This window comes from Protopterus annectens, chromosome 12.part0, assembly GCF_019279795.1.
Source record: "Protopterus annectens isolate FY-2018-M chromosome 12.part0, PAN1.0, whole genome shotgun sequence".
Lineage (NCBI taxonomy): Eukaryota > Metazoa > Chordata > Ceratodontiformes > Protopteridae > Protopterus > Protopterus annectens.
In genome coordinates this window covers 796,811,219-796,832,503 of record NC_056746.1, presented here as the reverse complement: position 1 = coordinate 796,832,503, position 21,285 = coordinate 796,811,219, and the positions used below count along the sequence as shown (strand labels likewise).

The window sequence follows — 21,285 nt, the reverse complement described above, 5'->3', positions numbered from 1 at the left end:
AGAGGTATGGCCCACACCTCCTCCTCAGTTCTCTTCCATACAAACTTTACAGGATGATTTTGGGAGGACGAAACAAGGGCCACTGGCCAGTCCATGTTGCCCCTCATCAGTTTGAGGGCATTTCCAAAGTAAGGGGTCAGCTGTAGCAAATGAGAGTGGGGGTGGACTAATTATTCCTATCAATCTGAAAGAAACAGACCTTGACAGCCTCCAAATCCTTACATGATCCTCTACTAAGCAAACTAGCCAAGGGCTACAAAGGGATAAGTCTACATCAGACCTGGCATTGGCTACAGATGTAGTTCCCTAACAGCACTCTCCTGCAGATGCATTTCAAACTCCCAACAGATTCTAAGTACCCCTGCTCATTGACTGTATGACTCAAAAGACAGATCTCTTGGATTGGCCTGACCACCACAGGCTTAAAGTGGTCTACATAAGACAGTGCAGCATCACAAGAACCTTGGGACACACACCTCAGGGTGAAAGCTAAGGGCATGCCCCTATCACTTTAAGTTCCCATACTGAAGCTGAGGACAAAAGTCTTGAAACTTTAGTAGCTGAAGTGACTGTGGGTTCTCCATCTGAAGGGGTTGGGGGGCATGGCAAGGCCTCATGGTACACATTCCTCTGGCAATACTCCACCAAGGACCCTTTCAGTAGTCTTCATGTGACAGCTCTCATGTGCCATCAACTTTGCAAAATGGGCTAACAACTTTTTCTGCCTTTTACATCAAGTAGCTCTGCTGAATCTGTCAGTTTCAGCAGTTCTCAGTGTCGATCACCTCCCTGAGGCACTACAGGTATGATGGTATGGCTTGTGGCTGATAAGACAGTCATACAGAAACATTTACGTCTAGACATGCACACACAGCAGTATACCTATGACAGCAAGTATTGAGAACAGAAGTGTGAGCTGCAAAAATGAAATTTCAAGCTCCAGGGATGAGTGAGATTATGCCGCTGGTACTTTATATCATGGTGTGTGCTAGCTAGGAATAAGGGTACATCTGAAAGAGCTTTAAAAAAGTAAAAGTCTGATTGATGAAGTATTACCCAATAAAACACCCAATTGAGAAGAGGTCTCAACATGAGGAAACTGTAAATTAACTGAAATTTTCAGAAGAGGGTAAAAAATAAAATCTCCCATGCAGAAAGGCCCCAGCATGAAGTATACTAAATTACATGAACTGAATTTTTCAGAAGAGGGTAACATATACAACAGTAAGTAGGAAAAAGCTGATGATGAAGGCAGGCCTGCAAAATGTTAAGTGAAACTGCATTTTTCTTCCACAAAAGGGTTGCAGAGCATAAAAAATGTCTTCCTTAAGTAGCTGTGGAATAAAAACATAGCAGCGAAACACAAGAATGCATGAATAAACTGTAACATAGTTTTAGCCATGTAGGTGCAGCGGTTAGCGTTGTTGCCTCACAGCAAGAGGCTCTCCGGTTTGATCTTTGGCTGGGGTGTCTTCTGTGTGGAGTCTGCATGTCCTCCATGCGGTCGTGTGAGTTTCCTCCAGGTGCTCCGGTTTCCTCCCACATCCCCAAAGACATGCTGCAAGTGGATTGGACATGCTAAAACTGGCCCTAAGCGTGAGTGCGTGCGTGTGTGTGCCTTCCGTGGAAGGCTGGGTGCCGGGCTGGCAACTCGACACTGTAAAACTCCACTGCCAATCATGAGTGGACAAGATGATCCGCTGTGGCGACCCCTAAATGGGAAAAGCCAAAAGAGAGAGAGAGAGAGAGGAAGCAGAAGGTAATAGTTATAAAGGAATTGCAGATTACCATTATAACAAACACTGGCTAAAGATGCGTCAAAGGACCTTTGTCAGCTGAGAAATGTATTTTTTCTCATACAAGGAAACAACTATTTCCTTGGTAAAAAATAGGACTTACCTTATTTAAAAATACGACTAAAACTTTCAGTGCCTCTCATTTAGAGTAAGCATATTTTCTTAAAGACTAATAAAAAGTGCAAATTAATTTCTTCCTCTCAATAGGCAAATAAAACTGCTTCCTTGCAAAAGACAAATATAACTGCAGTGACTGTAGCAGTTGGACATGATCTGGTCTAAAAAAACTGTGCACAAGCACCTCATATACAAGAGTCATAACCTGACAATGAGAAGACTCGGGATAAATATGTAAATACATTCTAAAAGATAATCAAGATGACAACTTGAACAGACTACTTGTAGAAATGGAAGAGATGACAGCTTGTGGCATGACTTACTCATGTACGGGGCATAAAAAAGATAAGTAAAATTAATAAGTTTGTAATAAGACAAGGAACAGCAGCTGCAAAACCTGCAGATATACAGAAAGTTACAAAAACAGTAATACCAATCTAGAAAATCAAGCTGAACTTACTGTGTCATTAGCTACTTTACGATAAGTTAAGGAATCTTTCATACAGACAAACCACATCAAATCCTGTAAAGTTTTGCTGTTTTAAATGCTGTACACACAGTTTGTGTATACATAACGAAGTTTTACTAAAAGGAAGCCAAAGAATAACTTGTTTCATTTACCGTTAACACTAACAACAAACATAAGTAATTTATAGAGTGGTAACTCACCATTTGTGAACAGAGGTTCCGGAAGCTTTCTGAAGAAAGATTTCAGAAGACTGCTGATAACATTCAGATCTCGCCATTTCTGAGCATTTAAGACAGAATCAAATGAGCAAGGTATCACAACTGTTGTGCTGTGCTTATATAAATAAAAGCAGAATTATTATTATCACATTTAAACTTACATCGTCTTGAATATCAACTTCCGCAATTCCTCTGTTTAGTTCCTCTTGCATACTTGAAATGGCTGAATTATTTCCTGGGACCCTGTAAATGCCTGTGTATTCAAGACCTCTTTCTTCAACTAATTTGCAACAAATTTCCACTACTAATGGGACATACTGAAAAAAAAGACACACACATTTAAACAGAATTCTTCAGTAACTACATAGTATACAGACTGACAAGTCAACATTAATTTTTTCCATTTCAAACTCTTGTTCACCTTGTTGGTTTGAGCAGGAGGACAGTCATCAAGCCTAACACCAAATGATGCTCCAGGACAAGTTTTCTTTTCAAACTGCTTTCTTACTAAACTAGGAATGCCTTTTCTCCATGTGCCTTTGTCTTTTGGTGGACTGGTGTCATCTATATAGAACATATAATAGAATACTGTTCAAGTAGAGATTCACAATTCCAGATTATGTGATGACTGGTTTCCAATCTTAAAATTTGCCAAGAAGCACATGCAGATACAAGTACTTTTTGAAAGCAGCAATGTTAACTGGTTTGTTTACTCAAACTATTACAAGTTTCAACTACGAACTGTGAGAAAATTAAAGATATGCACTTACCATAACACTAGACCCATGTTATCTTTTTTTTTTTTTTTTTATCCGGTTTAACCTTTGGGTTATTGGATCTGACCTCTGCACTTTTCAGAAGCTTTGGATTTGGGGCTCTGACTCCTCCCCTATCCATAATTCCCTCTGTTCACCCATTTACCTTACATTGAGTTAGCCTGGACATAAAACAAGATACATTATCTAACAATCAGATATAAACAGGCTTACCTACAAGATGAACTAGGAAAGATAGCATTAATATGAAGCACAGCAATCACCAGGGTGTCCAAGGACAAGGTTCCTAATCAGGTCCAACCATTCAAGAGGAGCAAAAAAGGAACAATTTAGGTTGAGGACAGAGGTAGGGATGTTGAATCGGCTGAAAACAAGGCAATGTGGATTTAGCACTATGGTAGGTACATAACTTTCGTACCCGATGTAGTCTGTTTTCATCCGATTCAACCTATGGGACAGATTCTCAGTCTACAAAAAACACCCAGGTGGTATCAAGGAAAGATATTCCTGAGAATGGTAATACATCCAGCCTGTAGTGAGACATAAAGGTGTGAATCGTAGACCAAATAGCTACAGAACAAATTTCATCAATAGAAACTTTGCCCATAAAGGCAGTAGAAGAAGCTACTGCCCTTGTAAAACAAGCTTACGAGCTTTTGGTGTACTAGTACAGAAAGTTCCCCCTTTTTGTACACAAACATTATACAGTCGGAAAGCCACCTAGGTAATATGACTTTGAATACACTTTGACCAATTTTCGCTTTAGAGAAGGCAATAAAATGTTGATCAGATTTTCTCTAATCTTCAGCCCTGTGTAAATAAAATCTGAGTTGCCGATGGACACCTAGCAAACGCAGAATATATTCTCCTTTGTTAAAGAATTTTGGGAAGAATACTGGCAGGTCTGACTGAGGTTCATTTTAGATGCCACCTTTGGAAGACAACTAGGACTGGTTCTCAAAGACACCATGTTGTTATGAAAGACCATATATGAAGTTTTACAGGATAATATCTGCAATTCCAAATTCCTTCCAGAAAAAGTAACAGCTATAGAAAGGGGGTTTTCCAAGAAAGAGATTTTAAATCTATTGCAGCTGCAGGCTCAAAACAGGCTTGAGTAAGGGCCTGAAGCATGCAAGTATTGTCATATGGAGGAACCGGATCCCTAATAGGCTGAAGCACAATAGTAATGCCCCACAGAGGAACCAGATCCCTAATAGGCAGTCCTAGAAAGAAGGTTCCCTTCAGAAAAACTTTTGAACTCTTTAGGAGACATTAGGGGTTTGATTTTGCCAAATATGGAAATTGGAAATAGCTGCTAACTGAACCTTGATGGTTGAGAACTTGTATCTTTTTTTTGGAAAAAGATCTGAAAAGAAGCTCAGTAAAGATAGTAGAGGGGCTGAACAGAGGTCTATTCTGTGTAAATGGTTCATCTCCCAGGCCCCTGCTTACAATTATCAAGGGTACCAGAACTTGTCAGAGATATGGGATGCATGGTTAAGCTTAAAAAGGCCCTAGTGGTCATTTTCCTAGTACACACATATGAACCTATCTATAAGCCCATATGGTAATCCTTCTCCACTTACTGAGATAAACTGTTTTAGTATTTGGCTTCTTTGAAGTAGATAAAATGTGGACCACCAGAGCCAAAAGCCTAGTATCCCAGTCCATTGTTAGAATTGGAAGAACCATGCAGTTAATCTTAGAGTTTTCAGATCTGGGTGAGGCTGCCCAGAGGGATGATTCAAAAGACTTGGATGAAGATCCAATACCTAGGATGGATGCACTAGATGAGGTCAGAAGAAAGAGAGCCAAACTTGCAAGGGCCAAAAGTGGGCAGCGAGGCTTACTCTGGCCTTGAAACGTCTGACTTTTTGAAGAAATTCTGTCATAAAGGGCATGGGAGGAAAGGAATAAAGGAGAACAGAAGGACAAATGTGGACTAAAGTATCCCTTGGTGATTGACCCTGTGGCGAGATTACGCTGCAACCATTGCCACACAATTGAACACCTGGCGGCTGTGATGAAACCAAAGGTCAGTGCCCTGAACTGAAAATAATTGGCTCCCAGCTGGAAATGGAGAAATCTTCTGGACTGCCTTGCTATCCTGATACGATAGTAGGTATCCTGTAGATCTATCAAGCACATCCAGTCATCCTTTCTCAGAAGAGGCAGGATGGACTGAACCATGATCATCTTGAACTTTGTATTTTTCATAAACTGGATGAGCTGACTTAGTTTCAGGACTGGCCTGAGGCCTCCTGTTTTCCTCAGGACTAAAAAGAGCCTTGTTCAAGTCCTTCTGAAATCAAAGTAGTTCAGTGCTCTAAGAGCAAAAGTTGCTTCAAGCATATATCCATTTCCCAAATCTGTTCAATGTCATGGAGTCCCTGTTTGGGGGGTGGACAGATGTACTCTCCTCCAGGAGTTCTTTCTTGGTGGCTGCTGCAAAACCATGGCATCCATGGGGGGACCCTTGCTCCAGTGTGCCCTGTTCTTCACAGCAACAAAAATCTTGTCCAGTTTCTGTACTATCGGTTCCACCATGTCAGGATCCTTCTACGCCCACTGTGCTACCAGGTTCAGAAGATCATCAGCAGGTGGTACCATCCAAAGAGGTAGAAGAGTCAGCCTCAAAAACCTTGAGGAACACAGACTCCTCAAGAGAGGGTACAAGAGTGGACCAGCCTCCTTGTTGCTTTATCAATTCAAGAATGTCATCAAAGTTCACATCTTTCAGAGAGGATTATCGGGTCACTTCACCCTCATCAAAGCTTCTTTTTAGTGACTGACTTTGGAGAGGAGTCGAAGTGTCTGCTTTTACAAGTCTGTTTCGTAAGACGTGCTTCACTATGACTTCTGGGGAAGGGTTGGAATCTGACTGGGAATGCGCATGGCAAGCACCCCCAACACTGAAAGGAAGCTGACTGCCCTAATCAATCAGAATGTATGGAGTCAGATGCAGTATCCAAAAGAGGACAGGACAGAGCAGTGTGTAACAGAGAGACCTCTACTCTCAATATGGAGAGAATCCTTTCAAATGTCTCTAATGCCACTGACACAACTGGAGGTGAAGAAGCACTCTTCCGATACAAAAAATAAATAAGATGAACCTCTTTCTCTGTAACTTGCTCTGGCTCAGGGGATGACATTGGAGTTAAGCTATCGAGCACTGAAATGGGAGAGATATATCAATCTGACAAAAATGGAGTCAAGAGGGTAAGGGACACATTCAGAGTCGAAGGTGAAGGGACTGTCAGTTCTGAAGTAGTTGCTCTGAGAAGGCACAGATCCGTCATCTTTGGATCAGAAGGCCAAACTTGGATAAGAGAAATTAGAAGAGGGGCAGACAGACCCATATACTCAGGGGACCCAAAGGAGAGAACACCAGGAGGTCCTCCAGTTGAATTTGTATCCAAAGGAACCTCTGCCCATGTCTTCTGCAGGAAAGGAGAGTGGAATCTAGGATTTACCAGCTCTGGTGAAAAATGGGGAGGAGGTGTCAGAGAATGGATCCAAATGGTTTCCAGAGGTGAATGCTTTGAAGTTTTCAGAGGCAGACCCAAAGTTTCGGTTGGATCTGGGTACTTTTTCTGGATCTCTCCATTTTCCTTTCTGCTTCTTTCTCTCCCTCTCCTTTATACATGCATACAAATATTTTAAGCATGGACATTTATACAGTTCTAGCCTGCCAATATACCAAAACAGCTGTTCCCATAATAAGTGTCCAGGCTGTTCTTAAAAATATCTAAACTAGTGCTTGTTTTAATGTAATTTGGTAATCTGTTCCATCCAATCAGCTGCTCTCTCAGAGAACCAATTAGTAGACTTCTCATTCTTACAGAATCTTCTACATAGGTTGTCCGATGACTCTCTACTACTTTTTGATAACCCAAAATATTGCCAGAGCTAGTTGTCTTTAAATGCCCTACATACCCCTATAAGATCTCCTCTTAAATATCTATGCGAGACACTGTACAAGTTCAGATATTTTAGTCTTTCATAACTTAAATTTTCACATCCATGTCAGGTCTTGGTATAGTTCTACTACACTCTTTCCAGTTTACTCATGCTTGTTTTCTTATAAGGTTTCCATACCGTTATTCCATACTCAAGTTTGAGTTTACATTAACAATGACCTCATCATTTCTTTTTTCCTAGACTTCATAAATATTTTTACACAATCTATATTTTTATATCTATCATTAATCAAATGGTTGATATGATTAGAAAAACTCAAAGCTGGATCTGCCCCATAAACCCAAGTCCTTAAATGAATGTACAGTTTCAATCACTGTGTGCTAAATTAAATATTCATCTTTCAATTTATGTCTCCTAAATATCATATGCTTAATTTTTGATGTATTTGTCAGCATATTATTCTCCTGTGCCTAAATGGTCAATTTAGTCAAATTATTTTGCAGAGATGCCCTATCTGTAACACGTAATCAGTTTATCTAATTTCAAGTCATCTGCATACAGACTATAGAGCACCTCAGATGAAAAAGATAGGTCTGAAAGAAAAAAATCTAAACAAGTATGGGAATAGAACAGGGCCTGTGGGACACCCTGACTATAAGCAAGAATTTCACCTGTCCAGCTGCTGTATGACACTTGCTATGTCCTATTTGTAAGCCACGCAGCTATCCATCTTATCATGAGTACATCAATACCTAGTTGTTCTAATTTACTGATTAGGGTTTTGTGTATGACCCTGCCAAATGTTACAGTTAAATCTGTATAAGTTACATTACAGCACAGTTTTTCATCCATAGTTATTATATTGTTATAGAACATTATGCTACAGGTGGTAATAGATCTATTTTCAACATATGCATGCTGATACATGGTGTCAGGTCCTAAACTTTCAAATTCTGACAATAATTTATCCAGTATTACCTTTTCTGTTATTTTTAACAACATGAAAGTAGACTTAAGAGTCCGTATTACTCTGGGTTTGTCCTATTCCCCTTCCCTTAAAGACAGGTTTAATAAGTACATGTTTCCAATCTTGAGGAATTTACTCATGTTTACACAACCTAGTAAATAATATATACAATAGTACTGTAAGTTCTTGCTGAACTGTTCTCAGGTTATTATTACTAATTCCATCTCCTCCCTGTGCTTTGTTTAGATTCAGTTTGCATATTTCTTTTTCAATATAATCTAATTTGATTTCAATATCTGAGGTTACCGGGCTGTCACTAGGACAACTTATCAATCCATTTGTATGTTTTTACTCCTTCCACATTTTATGCATCTATGAAATGGTTTCCTATTATGCTCAATATCTTTATAAAAGTTTTCCTCAGATTTTTCTTGATCTTGTCTCATACTATGTTTAATTTGTTTGTCCAGCTTGTTTATTTCACTTATCAAAGTTGCAGTTCAACCTCTTTTCCATTTCTTGTATTTTTTTTTGTCTCTCACTTAATCAGGTATCTTGTTCTTATGGAAACATACACCCCTGACGTTGTATGCCTAGATTTTGATGTTAAACAATTTGTTGTGTTTTTTGCACTTAAACAATTTCTCTTTCAGAACTTTCCACATTCATTCTGCAGTTTTTCCACTGAACACATCACTCCAATTGGTTTTACATACTAACTTTTTTGGTTCCATGTAATCTGTAATTAATCATCTGTGCATTGGTTTAGATTTTAGTTTGGCATAAAAATAGTAAACACACATTTTTTAATAAAGGATGCTTTTTACTGAAAAGCTCTATAAAGTAAGAAATAAGGAAGAAGAGTGAAAACTTTGCAAAAGACAGACAAGCTGATTTCAGAAAAGCATTTGAGGTTGGTTTTGGTGATTCCTGTTACTTCTTCTCGTCCATCATTACAAGAATCAAGAAAAACCAACCTCAAATGCTTTTCTGAAATCAGTTTCTTTTTCTTTTGCAACAATTTCACTCTTTTTCCTTTTTTTTTTACTTTTTAGAGCGATTCAATAAAAAGCATTCTTTATTAAAAATGAGGTTTTTACTTATATTTTTATTTTTTACTTTTTAGTAATCAATGTTATCACAAATCATCAGGCACATTTCTTAATGTGTGCATGTCCTCTAATGTGTCAAACAGAATAACATGATGTAGCGTTAAAGTATTTGAGAAACTATGAAACTGGTTATTTACTTGGTATAAATTGTGGTACTCTCAACAAGTGTATCAGGAAGTAGCAGATACTGGTTATTAGGAGTCTGCAATCAAAATTAGGGAACCACTATCACAACAGAGCTAGCAAAAGATATTTTTTTTACCTTTGGTGTTAATAAAAAATTTTTATTTTAGAAAATGTATATTAATTCACACTTAACTTACTCTGCCATTTTCGCAAGTGAATAATATTTTAAATGTGTCCCTGATTAGTTATGACTTTTTCCTCATTCTTTGGAAATTTATCTTTGTTTGAGAGCTATGATACAGACAGCTGGAATAAACTAAACAATTTCTGAAAATGGATGGCTTCCTGTCAAAGTCCATGAAGCAGTGGCACTTCCTTTTCGTTAATGAGCTGAGTCCGCAAGATTTACTCAGTAAAAGCGGAATTTGTACCATCAAAACGGTATGCATTAGTGGTCTGGTACACAGCTGTATGTACAGATTTGGCAGTATACACAATTATTCCTCACAGCTGTATGGACTTGGTAGTAGTTATTCAGTCAGTGAATTACAAATTTTTCATGTGTCTGTGTGGAGGAAATGATGTAGGGAGATGCAATCATGGACTGCAGGAAGCATTATTTGCTGCAAGAAGCGGTCTTGTATTGTTGTCTTTTTGGAACTCTGTGTGTGTGTGTGTGTGTGTGTGTGTGTGTGTGTGTGTGTGTGTGTGTGTGTGTGTGTGTGTGTGTGTGTGTGTGTAGGAAATGATGTAGTGAGGTGTGTGTGTAAAGGAAATGATGTAGGGAGATGTGATCACAGACTGCAGGAACCATTAACTGCTGCAAAAAGCGGTGTTATATTGTTGTGTTTCTGGGACTCAGGAATTCACAGTATAAGTTGTCACTATCAGCAACTGAGCGCAAGTTGATAGGGGTGGAGAGGCCGGATGATGACGCAACTCAGTGGGTGTTGCTTCTGCAACCAATCAAACAATACGAGAAGCATGACAGATCCACAAAGCCAATTTCAATTAAAAGCATTCTAATAAAAATTATCTAGCAAAAATTTAACTGGTACAGCCCCATGATCACTGCATATCAATGGTGGTAAAACCCGACAAAATAACAGTAATTTCTTTAGGAACACAAACAATGTCCAGTATATTCCACTCACTGACCCACTGGTAGTTTTTTTTTTTTTTTTGACAATCTGAAGCAACTGCTGGTCATGAACATATATTGTGAATAATTTCCTTGCTGATGTTGTAGAATCAACATTATTCCAGTCTGTTTCAGGTAAATTTAATCCCCCACCCACTATTATTCTTGTTCCCTCCTGTGTTTCATGTAAGAAATGTATGAATTGCTCTAGGTCATCAGCACTTGACTTTGGTGGTCGATACGCTCCAACAATTGTTATATGTTCCACGGTTGTCTTTACTGTCACAGTTACACAATCTATAGTACTGGTGTTATCACTGAGCATATAATCACAGGTCTCACAACAACCTCCAGAGATTCACAGGTGTTTACTAGGCTAACAACCGCAAGGGCCTTTTTAAGCCTAGCAATGCATCCCAAATCTCTGACAAGTTCTGATACCCTTGATAACTGCAAGCAGGGGATTGGGAGATGAAACATTTACAAGCAGGAGGGTGGGAGATGAACCATTTACAGGCTGCCTGTGTCCATTAGAGCCACAGGTGCCAAACCAGGGATTAATTTCCTGTTCCCCATCCAACTGCTCACGTTGCACCTGAACTGAGTTAAGGAGGAACTCTGCTTCAAGTGAATGGAGAGCTTGTTCCAGAGACACGGTAGTCTGTGGGGTACATACCTGTCTCTCCAGCAGGTCCTATGTATATCACAGGCAAGGTGCAACTCTTTAGAAAGGGTAATTTTAGTGCTGTTTGTTTTGTGGATATGTAGGAGGTACATCAGAGTTGTGTCTTACAATGTCCTGTATGCAGGCACAGATCTCCCTTCAAAAGCCTGTATGAGACAGAATACAGGGATAGGGCCTTGAGGAGGTCTGCACAGGACATTTTACTTACTCCCTGTATTCTTTTAGGGAGGAACCTCTGTGGACGTTCCAACTGTTGTATATGTGCAAGCTATGCTAAATGTCCTTCTCCTTTTCCTTATATTTAGGAAGCTTTGGTTTTTCTACTCTTTAAAGTGAAGACAATGACTCTGTTGAAGTCTCTGCTTGAGTGGGAAGCAGGCTCTTTAAGACTAACTTGCCCCTTCTTCCCTGAGACGCTCTAGCTCCATGAGAGAGACAGGCCTCATAGTTAGCATCTAGGTGCCCAAACAGTAGACACACAAGGAGTGGGGGTCCTGCAGCAGGATGTTGTAGCTGCAGGCAGACTTCTTTTGAAACCGGCAACCTTATCTGACATACCAGGAAGACAATAAGCCACAGCACTGGATGCAATGAAAAGGAAGCATTACAACACTACCACTCCTTATAAGTTTATTGCACTTATACAGTAAAGGATGAAATAAAGAATGATGTAATGACAACTGACAATACTGCTGTATGTTTATGTGTGTGTGTATATATTATTTTTTAAATACACACACACACACACATTTTTTAAATACTGGGGAGGAAATGAAATAAAAATAATGGGGGGAGTAGGTAAAGAAAATATGGTATTACAGACATCCCAAAACACTAACAAATTTACTTATCTCAAAGAAAGTCAAAGCCCATGAAGACCACATCCTTCTGGATTAGGCAGCAAATGAGATCTGGGGCAATTGGGGAAACTGAGGGAATTATGGGTAGGGGAGGAGTCAGAGCCCTAGATCCAAAGCTTCTGAAAGACAATGAGGTCGGATCCAGTTGATACTAACCTACAATGGAATAAGACCTGAAAAATTTATACCAATAATTTATGCAGTTAAATAAACCTACACAATAACTGATCAGTTAAAATAAAAGAAGTCATGCACATATCTGTCTAGATCTACATCCAAATCTAAATCTATATCTATACAGTCACACTCACTCATACAGATACACATGTATGCATATACATATGCATGACGAGTCTGCACACTGATGTGTGCACACACACCACTGACAACTCGCAATAAATCACTGCATATACCAGCTATACTTGTTACAGAGTTAGAATTCTACCCCTCATCATATCCCTCACTGCTCTGGCATGATATGGCACAACTCAAAACTCATTTTTAAAATACTACCATGAGGTCAAGTTTCACAAGTCACCCAACCAGCAATTACTATTAAAAAAAAACAATGAACCACAGCAATTAAAAACAATGCTCCATGACAGACTGCATGCTATATAAAAATCAGCAAAACTGCAACACTGTAGACAAGCTACTCTGCACAAAGGAAAATGCAAAAAACCTAAGAGTTATTTTAAAAATGACAATGATTCATGTGGGGGAATTCAACCTCTATATATATATATATATATATATATATACACACACACACACACACACACACACACACACACACACTAACTCCAAGGTCTCACAACAGCAGCCAAAGTGCAATCTTGGTGAATATGCACACTTCACACACAGCAGACCAAATGTAGGAAATATGCCTGTGTGTACATTTGAACTGACTCAGGTTTATGGCAGTCTCACATCACTTCACTCAGGAAATTGCATTAGTTAGTTAATGAGAAATTAGTTATTAATTTAGCGATGTATAAAAGGAGGCTGCCTGACAAAGGAATATCAGGAAGATGATTCCTTAGATGGCAGCTAATTGAGCTGGAATGTCCAGTTGAAGCTCACTGTGGATTCAGTATGGAGGAAATTCAGGTGAAGATTCTGTTTGGTGGTTCTGAAAGGAAGGCATAGCACGGCCTGAAGCTGAGACATTTAGCCTGAATGGAGGAGTACTTGTACAGACAAACCTAATAGAAGGTGCCATAAATGCAGTACATTCTATTCTGGGGGCTTCTTTTGGAAAGATGAGTGGGTTATATTTTTACTTCAGCACTTTGGTTCTATAAAAAAATCTGTCTTTGTATATGTCAACATTCAGTATCTTTTAACACTTACATGCATGTGCATGTATATAGTTACACAGGTATGTTATGTCTACATATGATTTGAGTATGATTCACGAAATAGTACAGTTTTGTACCTACCATAAATGTAGCTGTTCGAGTGTATACATTGCTGCAGTCATTACACTTGGGGTTATCCTGCCCTCAGGCGGTTCCCCAGTCGGCCTGAGTTCCAAAGTCTTGGTCCGGCATCGGCTGCTGTCACCTCCTCCCTGACGTCAGTGCGACAGGGGTATATACGATGCAGCCGATGACATTTTCTTCAGTTTTTCTTGCCCTAGATGTCAGGTGCCCCCAAATAAGTAGGCAATTCAAATTGCTAATAAAACATATATAAGAAAAGCAAACAACAACTTTCAGCTACCAGCAAATACTCCCCATAGGTAGTGAAGGGTAGAAGACATAGGTACGTACCAGCAAGTAAGAGGGGAAGGAGGGAGGGTAACCTGGACTGCAGCAGTGTTTACACTCGAACATCTACATTTATGGTAGGTACAAAACTGTACTATGTTCATCGTGTTACACTGCTGCAGTCATTACACTTGGGTAGAATCCCAAAGCTGAGGAAGGGTGGCTGGTTCTATAAGGCATTAAGGGTGGCTATAAGGCCCTGCAGCACTGCAGTGGCGAAGCCAGCTCTGGATTTAAGAGTATAGAGGCAGATGGTAATGCTTGGTGAAGGTATGTACAGAACTCCAAACTGCTGCTTCCAAAATGTCCTTGGTAGGTACTCCTCTGCGGTAGGCAGTTGAAGTGGCTGTTGCCCTAGTGGAGTGAGATCTAATGCTGCTAGGTACAGGTTTCCCATGGTGTGTATAGCAGAAACATATACTATGTACTATCCATTTTGAAATAGTCTGTTTTGAAATGGCTTTTCCCTGTGTTCCTGCAGCATATGCTACCAATAATTGCTCAGATTTCCTGAAAGCTTTGGTTTTGTCCAAGTAGAAGCGTAACTGCCTGTGAATGTCCAAGGAATGCAGTAGTCTCTCCCCTTTATTCTGTGGTTTTGGATAAAAAGTTGGCAAATGAATAGTTTGGTTTAGAGCCACACTGGATACCACCTTTGGCATAAATTAGAAGTTATGTACCTACCATAACGTTCCATGTTAGTTGTCTTCTCTCGCCTTCTTTCTTGCTGGATGGGTTCGGAGCCGATCCTCGGCTCCGACTCGGCACTTGCTTTAGCTTGAGAACTCCTTTTACCAGCTCGAGGCAACCCTATATCCCATGATGCAAGGCGGAAGTACCTCAGCTCTCGTTTGGTAGCTAACCTACCCTGCTAAAGACTATCCTAACATAATTAGGAACATAAGTTCCTAATAGAAGTCCTCATATGAAGGCTCAGGAGGAAACAACCTAATAGGAACTCTTCAAGATCTGTCCAGGCCAGGGGGAAGGAGGGAGGGACGCAAGAAAGAAGGCGAGAGAAGACAACTAACATGGAACGTTATGGTAGGTACATAACTTCTAAATGTTAAGTTGTCAATCTCGCCTTCATTCTTGCTGGATGGGACCGCCCCTAGCACCTGTATCCCGGTGGCTCAATGGAACAGACTCTTGAGAACTGTGGAACCAAACTGGCCCTATCTCTGGAGGCCAAGTCCAACTTGTAATGAGAGACAAAGGTATGAGGCGTGGCCCAAGTAGCTGCTGCACAAATGGTATCAATGGGTAGTCTATCCTGAAAAGCTGCAGAAGTGGATAGACTCCTGGTTGAGTGTGCTTTTGGCTTAGAAGATAGCGGTTTGCCTCTGAGAGAGTACACATAGGAAATGGTGGAAGTCAACCATCTGGATAAGGTCACTTTAGAAACTGGAAGACCCATCCTGTTTTCTGCATAGGAGACAAATAATTGGTCCGATTTTCTGAATTGTTTAGTTCTATGCAAATAGTACCTGAGCTGACGATGGACATCCAAAAAATGCAGTTTCTGTTCAGCTCTGTCGGAATAGTTTGGGAAAAAAGACTGGTAGTTCTATAGATTGGTTAATATTGGTTTGAGACACGACTTTGGGGAGAAAGGAAGGGTTAGTTCTTAATGATACCCTGTCCTTATGAAAAACCAAATAAGGGGAACGAATGCAGAGAGCTTGAATCTCGGAAACCCTTCTTGCAGAAGTGACAGCCAGTAAAAATATAGTTTTCCAGGTCAATAACTTCAAAGAGCATGAAGCAGACGGTTCGAAGGGAGGTAGTATCTAGGATGCCAACATTAAGTTTAGATCCCATTGCGGAGGAGGATGCTTTATAGGTGGTTTTAGGAGAAAAACTCCTCTCAGAAAGGCCTTGCATAATCTATGAGACATAATGTTATTGTCATGCAAGCCAACATGATACTTGGAAATAGCAGCCAGTTGTACTTTGACTGTAGAGGACGAGGATCCTGAATGAAAAACCTCCGCCAGGAAATCTAAAACAGAATGTACAGGAGCAGTAAAGGGATCAATATTTCTGGAATTTGCCCAAATAGAAAAACGTCGCCACTTGCTAGCATAAACAGTCCTAGTGGACGACTTCAAAGAAGACACTAAAATGTCTCTGACTGAGTCAGAAATCATCGGTAGCCTGGCTAGGGAAGGAAGTGGAGCAACCAAGCAGTGAGGTTGAGAGAATGAATGGCCCGGTGCTGCTGACCCGACTGGTGGATCAAGAGATCCGGAACTGGGTCCAGATGCCAGGGCTGCACCAGAAGGTGACGATGCAGAGACGGAAACCAAATTTGTCGAGGCCAATATGGAGCAATGAGGATCAATTTGGCTCTCAAAACGGTGGCTTTCTGAATGACTTGTGGAATCAAGGGAAAGGGAGGAAAAGCGTACAGAAGTCCCCGGGGCCAATCCTGGGTTAGAGAGTCTCTCAGGGGTTGGCCTGGAAGGGGAAAGAGAGTGAAATAATCTGGGCACTTGTTGTTTTGAGGAGTAGCAAAAAGATCGCAACAAGGAGTGCCCCACTTCAGAAAAATCTGATCCACTACAGATTGATTGAGAGACCACTCGTGAGGCATCAGAACAGATCTGCTCAGCCTGTCCGCCAATAGGTTGGACCTGCCGGAGATGTGCGTTGCTATCAGAAACCGCTGAGAAGAGATCGCCCATTGCCAAAGTCTGAGAGCTTCTCGACATAACGGATAGGACCTGGTTCCGCCCTGTTTGGTGATGTACCAGACCACGGACATGTTGTCCGTTTGTACTGCAATAGTCCCCGTGGGAAGAAAGTCGTTGAGGGCTTGCAACGTTAAAAGCACTGCTCTCATCTCCAGGACATTTATGTGCAGATGGTATTCTATGGGTTGCCACGTCCCGTGGACCATCCTGCCCTGATAATGCCCCCCCACCCGATCAGAGAGGCATCCGTAGTGACTGTGGCAACTGGAGGAGGGGGAATAAAGGGTCGGCCCTGATGAAGAAGAGGGGAAGATATCCACCAGTTCAGATGAGCCCTGCACGACTGTGTGACTAAGATTTTGTGCCTCATCGGGAGACTGTGGTACGACCACTGCGTGAATAGCATCCACTGCAGAAGACGCATGTGGAAGCGAGCCAGTGGTAGAAGAACAATGGCCGCAGCCATAAGACCTAGAACCTTCAGTATAAATCTGGCTTTGATCTTGTTGCTTTGCAATAGAAGCCGAGCAATTTTTGGATGTCCAGAATTCTTTGATCTGTTAGTCTGGCTAACATTTTGACGGTGTTTAATTCTGCGCCTATAAAGGTGATAGATTGGCAAGGCAGCAGAGAAGATTTTCGAAATTTACTGAAATTCCCAAACTCCTGCAAAGCTGTAGAGTGTAGTCTCTGGACTGAAGAAGCTGACACTTGGTGGTGGCGGAGAGGAGCCAGTCGTCCAAGTAGGGAAACACCTGGAATCCTTGACGTCTCAGATGAGCTGTGACCACTGCCATGCATTTGGTAAACACTCTGGGGGCTGAAGTGAGGCCAAAGGGCAGTGCTCTGAATTGGTAATGACTGGTCCCTAGCCGAAAGCGGAGAAACCTTCTGGAGCGTCTGTGAATCTTTATGTGATAGTACGCATCCTGAAGGTCTATAGAGCACATCCAGTTGTCCTTGCCCAGAAATGGCAGAATGGATTGAAGCGTGACCATCCGGAATCTTGCCTTCTTGACAAATCTGTTTAGATTGCTCAGGTCTAATATTGGTCTCCAATCTCCCGTCCTTTTGGGGACCAAAAGAATCTCGAGTAGACGCCGGATCCTACCTGGTCTGCCGGCACCGTCTGGACGGCTCTTTTTTCTAGGAGTTTTGAAACCTCCTGTTCTGCCAAATCTCTTTGACCGGGTGAGATGTCTGGAAGGGATTGTAGAGGTACGGGAAACCTTTCGAAGGGGATTTTGTAACCCTCGGATATAATCGACTGTACCCACATCTCTTGTGATAGGGATTGCCAGGCTACTGGGTACAGTGAAATCCTTCCCCCGAATGCCTCCAAGGGTGGACAGTCGGGCAACACCTCAGGGATGCTGAAAGGGCTTCTCAGGAAGAGACTCCCTGTTGCCCTGGTTCTGAGGACCCCCCCCTGCCTCTAGGGCGGTGTCTATTATTGTTACACCCTCTGCCTCTGCGGGTAAACTGACCACGCGTCCGTGTAGCTCCTTGGGCTTTACGGAACCACATCTTCCCCCTCTTCTGACCCTTGGGATATGGTCTAGAAGGAGTGGAAAATTGGACTCCAACGGCAGAAAGAGTTTTACCGTCCTGCTCACACCTGGTCAAGGTATCCTTCACCTGAGGTCCGAACAAAGCCGAACCATCAAAGGGGGTATTAGTGAAGGACGCCTTAAAGGGGTCCGCAAAATTACAAAGCCGCATCCAGGCTTGGCGTCTAAGAGCAACTCCTGTGCCTGCCCTGCTCGCTCCATCGGCCGCATAAGATATGAGCCGCATGGAGGAGTTAGATATGGAATTCAGGATTGCAAGCTGCGAGGCAATCTTTTCTTGAGCCCCAGCAGCAGAAGGATCCTGGACTACTTCACCCAGTTCCTTGAAAATATCTCGTTGAAGCCTGGTGAAGTGACAAAGATAATTCAGCGAACGCATAGCAAAGGTCGCTGAAGAAAACATCCGCTTTCCATACCTGTCCATGGTCCTAGAATCCTTGTTAGGAGGATGGACAGATACTGAAGGATCCGCCAGTTCCTTCTTAGTGGCCGCCGCCACCACCATAGCATCCACAGAGACACCCTTGGAAAGGAACTGTTTGTCCGAAGGGGCCGTGATGAATTTGGATGGTCTTCTGGGGACAGGTTCCACAGAATCTGGAGCCGCCCACGCCTTCTGAGCCACTACCTGCATAAGTGGGTCGAAAGGCGGAGACACCCAGGAGGTGGAGGGTCGGGATCCAAAAGCCTCCAGGTATACCGACTCATCCTCGGAGGGGTCAATGGAGGGCCAATTCCCCTCTGTTTGAGGAGCTCAAGGATGTCTGAAAAGGAGACATCCTCAGAGGGGACTGTGCGGAACCCTCCGACTCATCTAAGTCGGTATCAGATGTAGTAGACTCAGGGGAGTCTGTGTGTTTCCTCTTACACGTCCTCTTCCGAGGGGGTTCCCCTGCAGGATCAGGAGAAACCTCGGAAGAGGAGGAAATTCCCAGTGGGGAAACCTGGGGCTATGGATCCCTGGGCCTGAGAGCAAGAGGCTGGCAAGAGGCGTCTGCAGGCACTGATGAGGGAGGAGCTAGAGGGATGGACCGTTGACCAGGCTCAGAGGCCAGGACACTCCTCATCACCTCAAAGGCTCCCCTCCCCGGGAGGCAGGAATATCCCCGCTCCGAAGAAACAGGAATTCCCAGCTCCAATGAGAGGGAAGGCTCCGAGGCCGATGTCGGCGCCGAGCTTACCAAAGCCGAAGCCCCGAGAGGGAGAGCGGGGTCGGACAAGGGTCCGATGCCACTAGCCCCCTCGGAGCCGACAGTGGAAACCCGACGACCGGATCCCTCCAAGGAAGGCCTCAAGGAGGAGATCGGAGCCGAGGACGACGGAGCCGAAGGATGTATCGACTCCGGCATCGAAACAGTCGCTGTCCCGAGAAGCTCCGGCTCCGAACTCTGGTGTGGAGTCGGAGGAGGAAGTTCAAGGGGTGAGGCTATAGCCGAAGTCTGTTGAGACGGGCTATGGAGCATTTGGGCCAGTGCCTGAGACTTCAACAGCCTGCTTACCACCCTCTCTAAGTCGTGGTCAGACAGCCTGGAAGATCTCGAAGATCGGCTCCGATGGCTCCGCTCCGACAAAAGAGGAGACCCCGGAGCCGAGTGGATACTCAGTAATGAAGGGGACCGAGATCTCTTTCGGGACGAAGCCATCAGAGCCTAAGTCCCCTGAACTCCAGATGGAGCCGAAGGTTTCTCGGCTCCGATGCTGGATAAGGTGTCGGCTCCAGCCGGAGCCGACAAGGCCACAGTAGACAAGGTATCGGAGCCAGCCGGCGCTGAACCTACTACTTTAATGGTAGATACATTGGTTCCAGCCGGAGCCGACCTTGGCTCCGACAGAGCCGGAGCCACCGGAGGAGGCTTGGATACTGAAGCCTGAGCCTTCGGTGGCTTAGAAGGTTTCCCAGACCCTGCTTTAGAGGGAGAACCTTCTGGCTTAAGTAAGCCACGGAGGATAAGCTTATTCCTCCTTTCCTGCAGGACTCTCTGGCTAAAAGAGTGACACAAAGCACAGGAGTCCTGCAGGTGCAAAGGCCCCAGGCAATAAACACAAGAAGTGTGACCGTCTGTCAGAGACATTTTCTGACAGCACGAGTCACACTTCTTGAAGCCTGAGACCTTGCCTTCCCTAGACATATCCTAGGAGGAAGTAACACACACAAACCCCAACAAACACACAAAATTAATCCCCTACACACAACACACAGGAAGGGATTAACCAATGGGGTTTTAGGCCTAACTAAAACTTTATACTAAAGGTTATAAAAGGGTTATAAAAGTTTGAAAACAAGGGAATAGGGTGGGCTGTAATTCACTACAGACTATACTATGAATAAAAGGGAAAAATAAAATCCTAACTAAGCTTTTCTGATTTTACCAAGAAAATCACTTACCTCAGCTGGCAAAGGAGACCTCTTTCGCTAAGCGGCAAACGAGATCTGAGGTACTTCCGCCTTGCATCATGGGATATAGGGTTGCCTCGAGCTGGTAAAAGGAGTTCTCAAGCTAAAGCAAGTGCCAAGTCGGAGCCGAGGATCGGCTCCGAATCCATCCAGCAAGAATGAAGGCGAGATTGACAACTTAACATCGTAGGGTTACTTCTTAAAGACACCCTGTCCTGGTGGAAAATGAGGAAAGGTTCCACTGCCATTAGTGCCTGTAATTCTGAAACTCTTCATGCTGATGTTATTGCCAGGAGCAGAGCAGTTTTCCAAGAGATATATTTTAATTCTGGTGTGTTAGCTGGCTCAGAAGGAGGTAAAGTTAATTTTTCCAAAACAAAGTTGAGGTCCCAAGTTGGAGTAGGTGCTCTACGGGGCAGTCTTATGTTTTTAGCCCCTCTGAGGTACTGTCTTAGCAAGGGATTAGAGAAAATTGGTGGATCCATGTTGTAATGAGCAGAGATGGCAGAGGCGTGGCTCTTGATGGATGAGAAGGAGAGGCCCTTGTCCAGCATCTCAGTTAAGTATTGCAGTATCTGAGGAATGTTTGGGACATGAGGGTCAAGGCTGTGAGCTTGGTTCCAGGCACAGAATCTCTTCCATTTATCCGAATAGGCTTTC

The 21,285-nt window shown here is 42.8% G+C and overlaps 1 protein-coding gene across 4 annotated transcripts in view; it reads right to left on the bottom strand.

Moving 5' to 3' along the window:
* The window catches only part of ARHGAP21 (Rho GTPase activating protein 21), a 2,418,417-nt gene that overhangs the window by 373,098 nt on the left and 2,024,034 nt on the right, over nucleotides 1-21,285 (bottom strand). For all 4 annotated transcript variants that reach the window (XM_044089838.1, XM_044089836.1, XM_044089837.1 and 1 more), the window contains 3 exons: nucleotides 3,022-3,164; nucleotides 2,762-2,917; nucleotides 2,583-2,661 (listed from right to left, as the gene is read on the bottom strand). In XM_044089838.1, coding sequence (XP_043945773.1) covers nucleotides 2,583-2,661; nucleotides 2,762-2,917; nucleotides 3,022-3,164 — 378 coding nt within the window. The remainder of the gene's footprint in view (nucleotides 1-2,582; nucleotides 2,662-2,761; nucleotides 2,918-3,021; nucleotides 3,165-21,285) is intronic.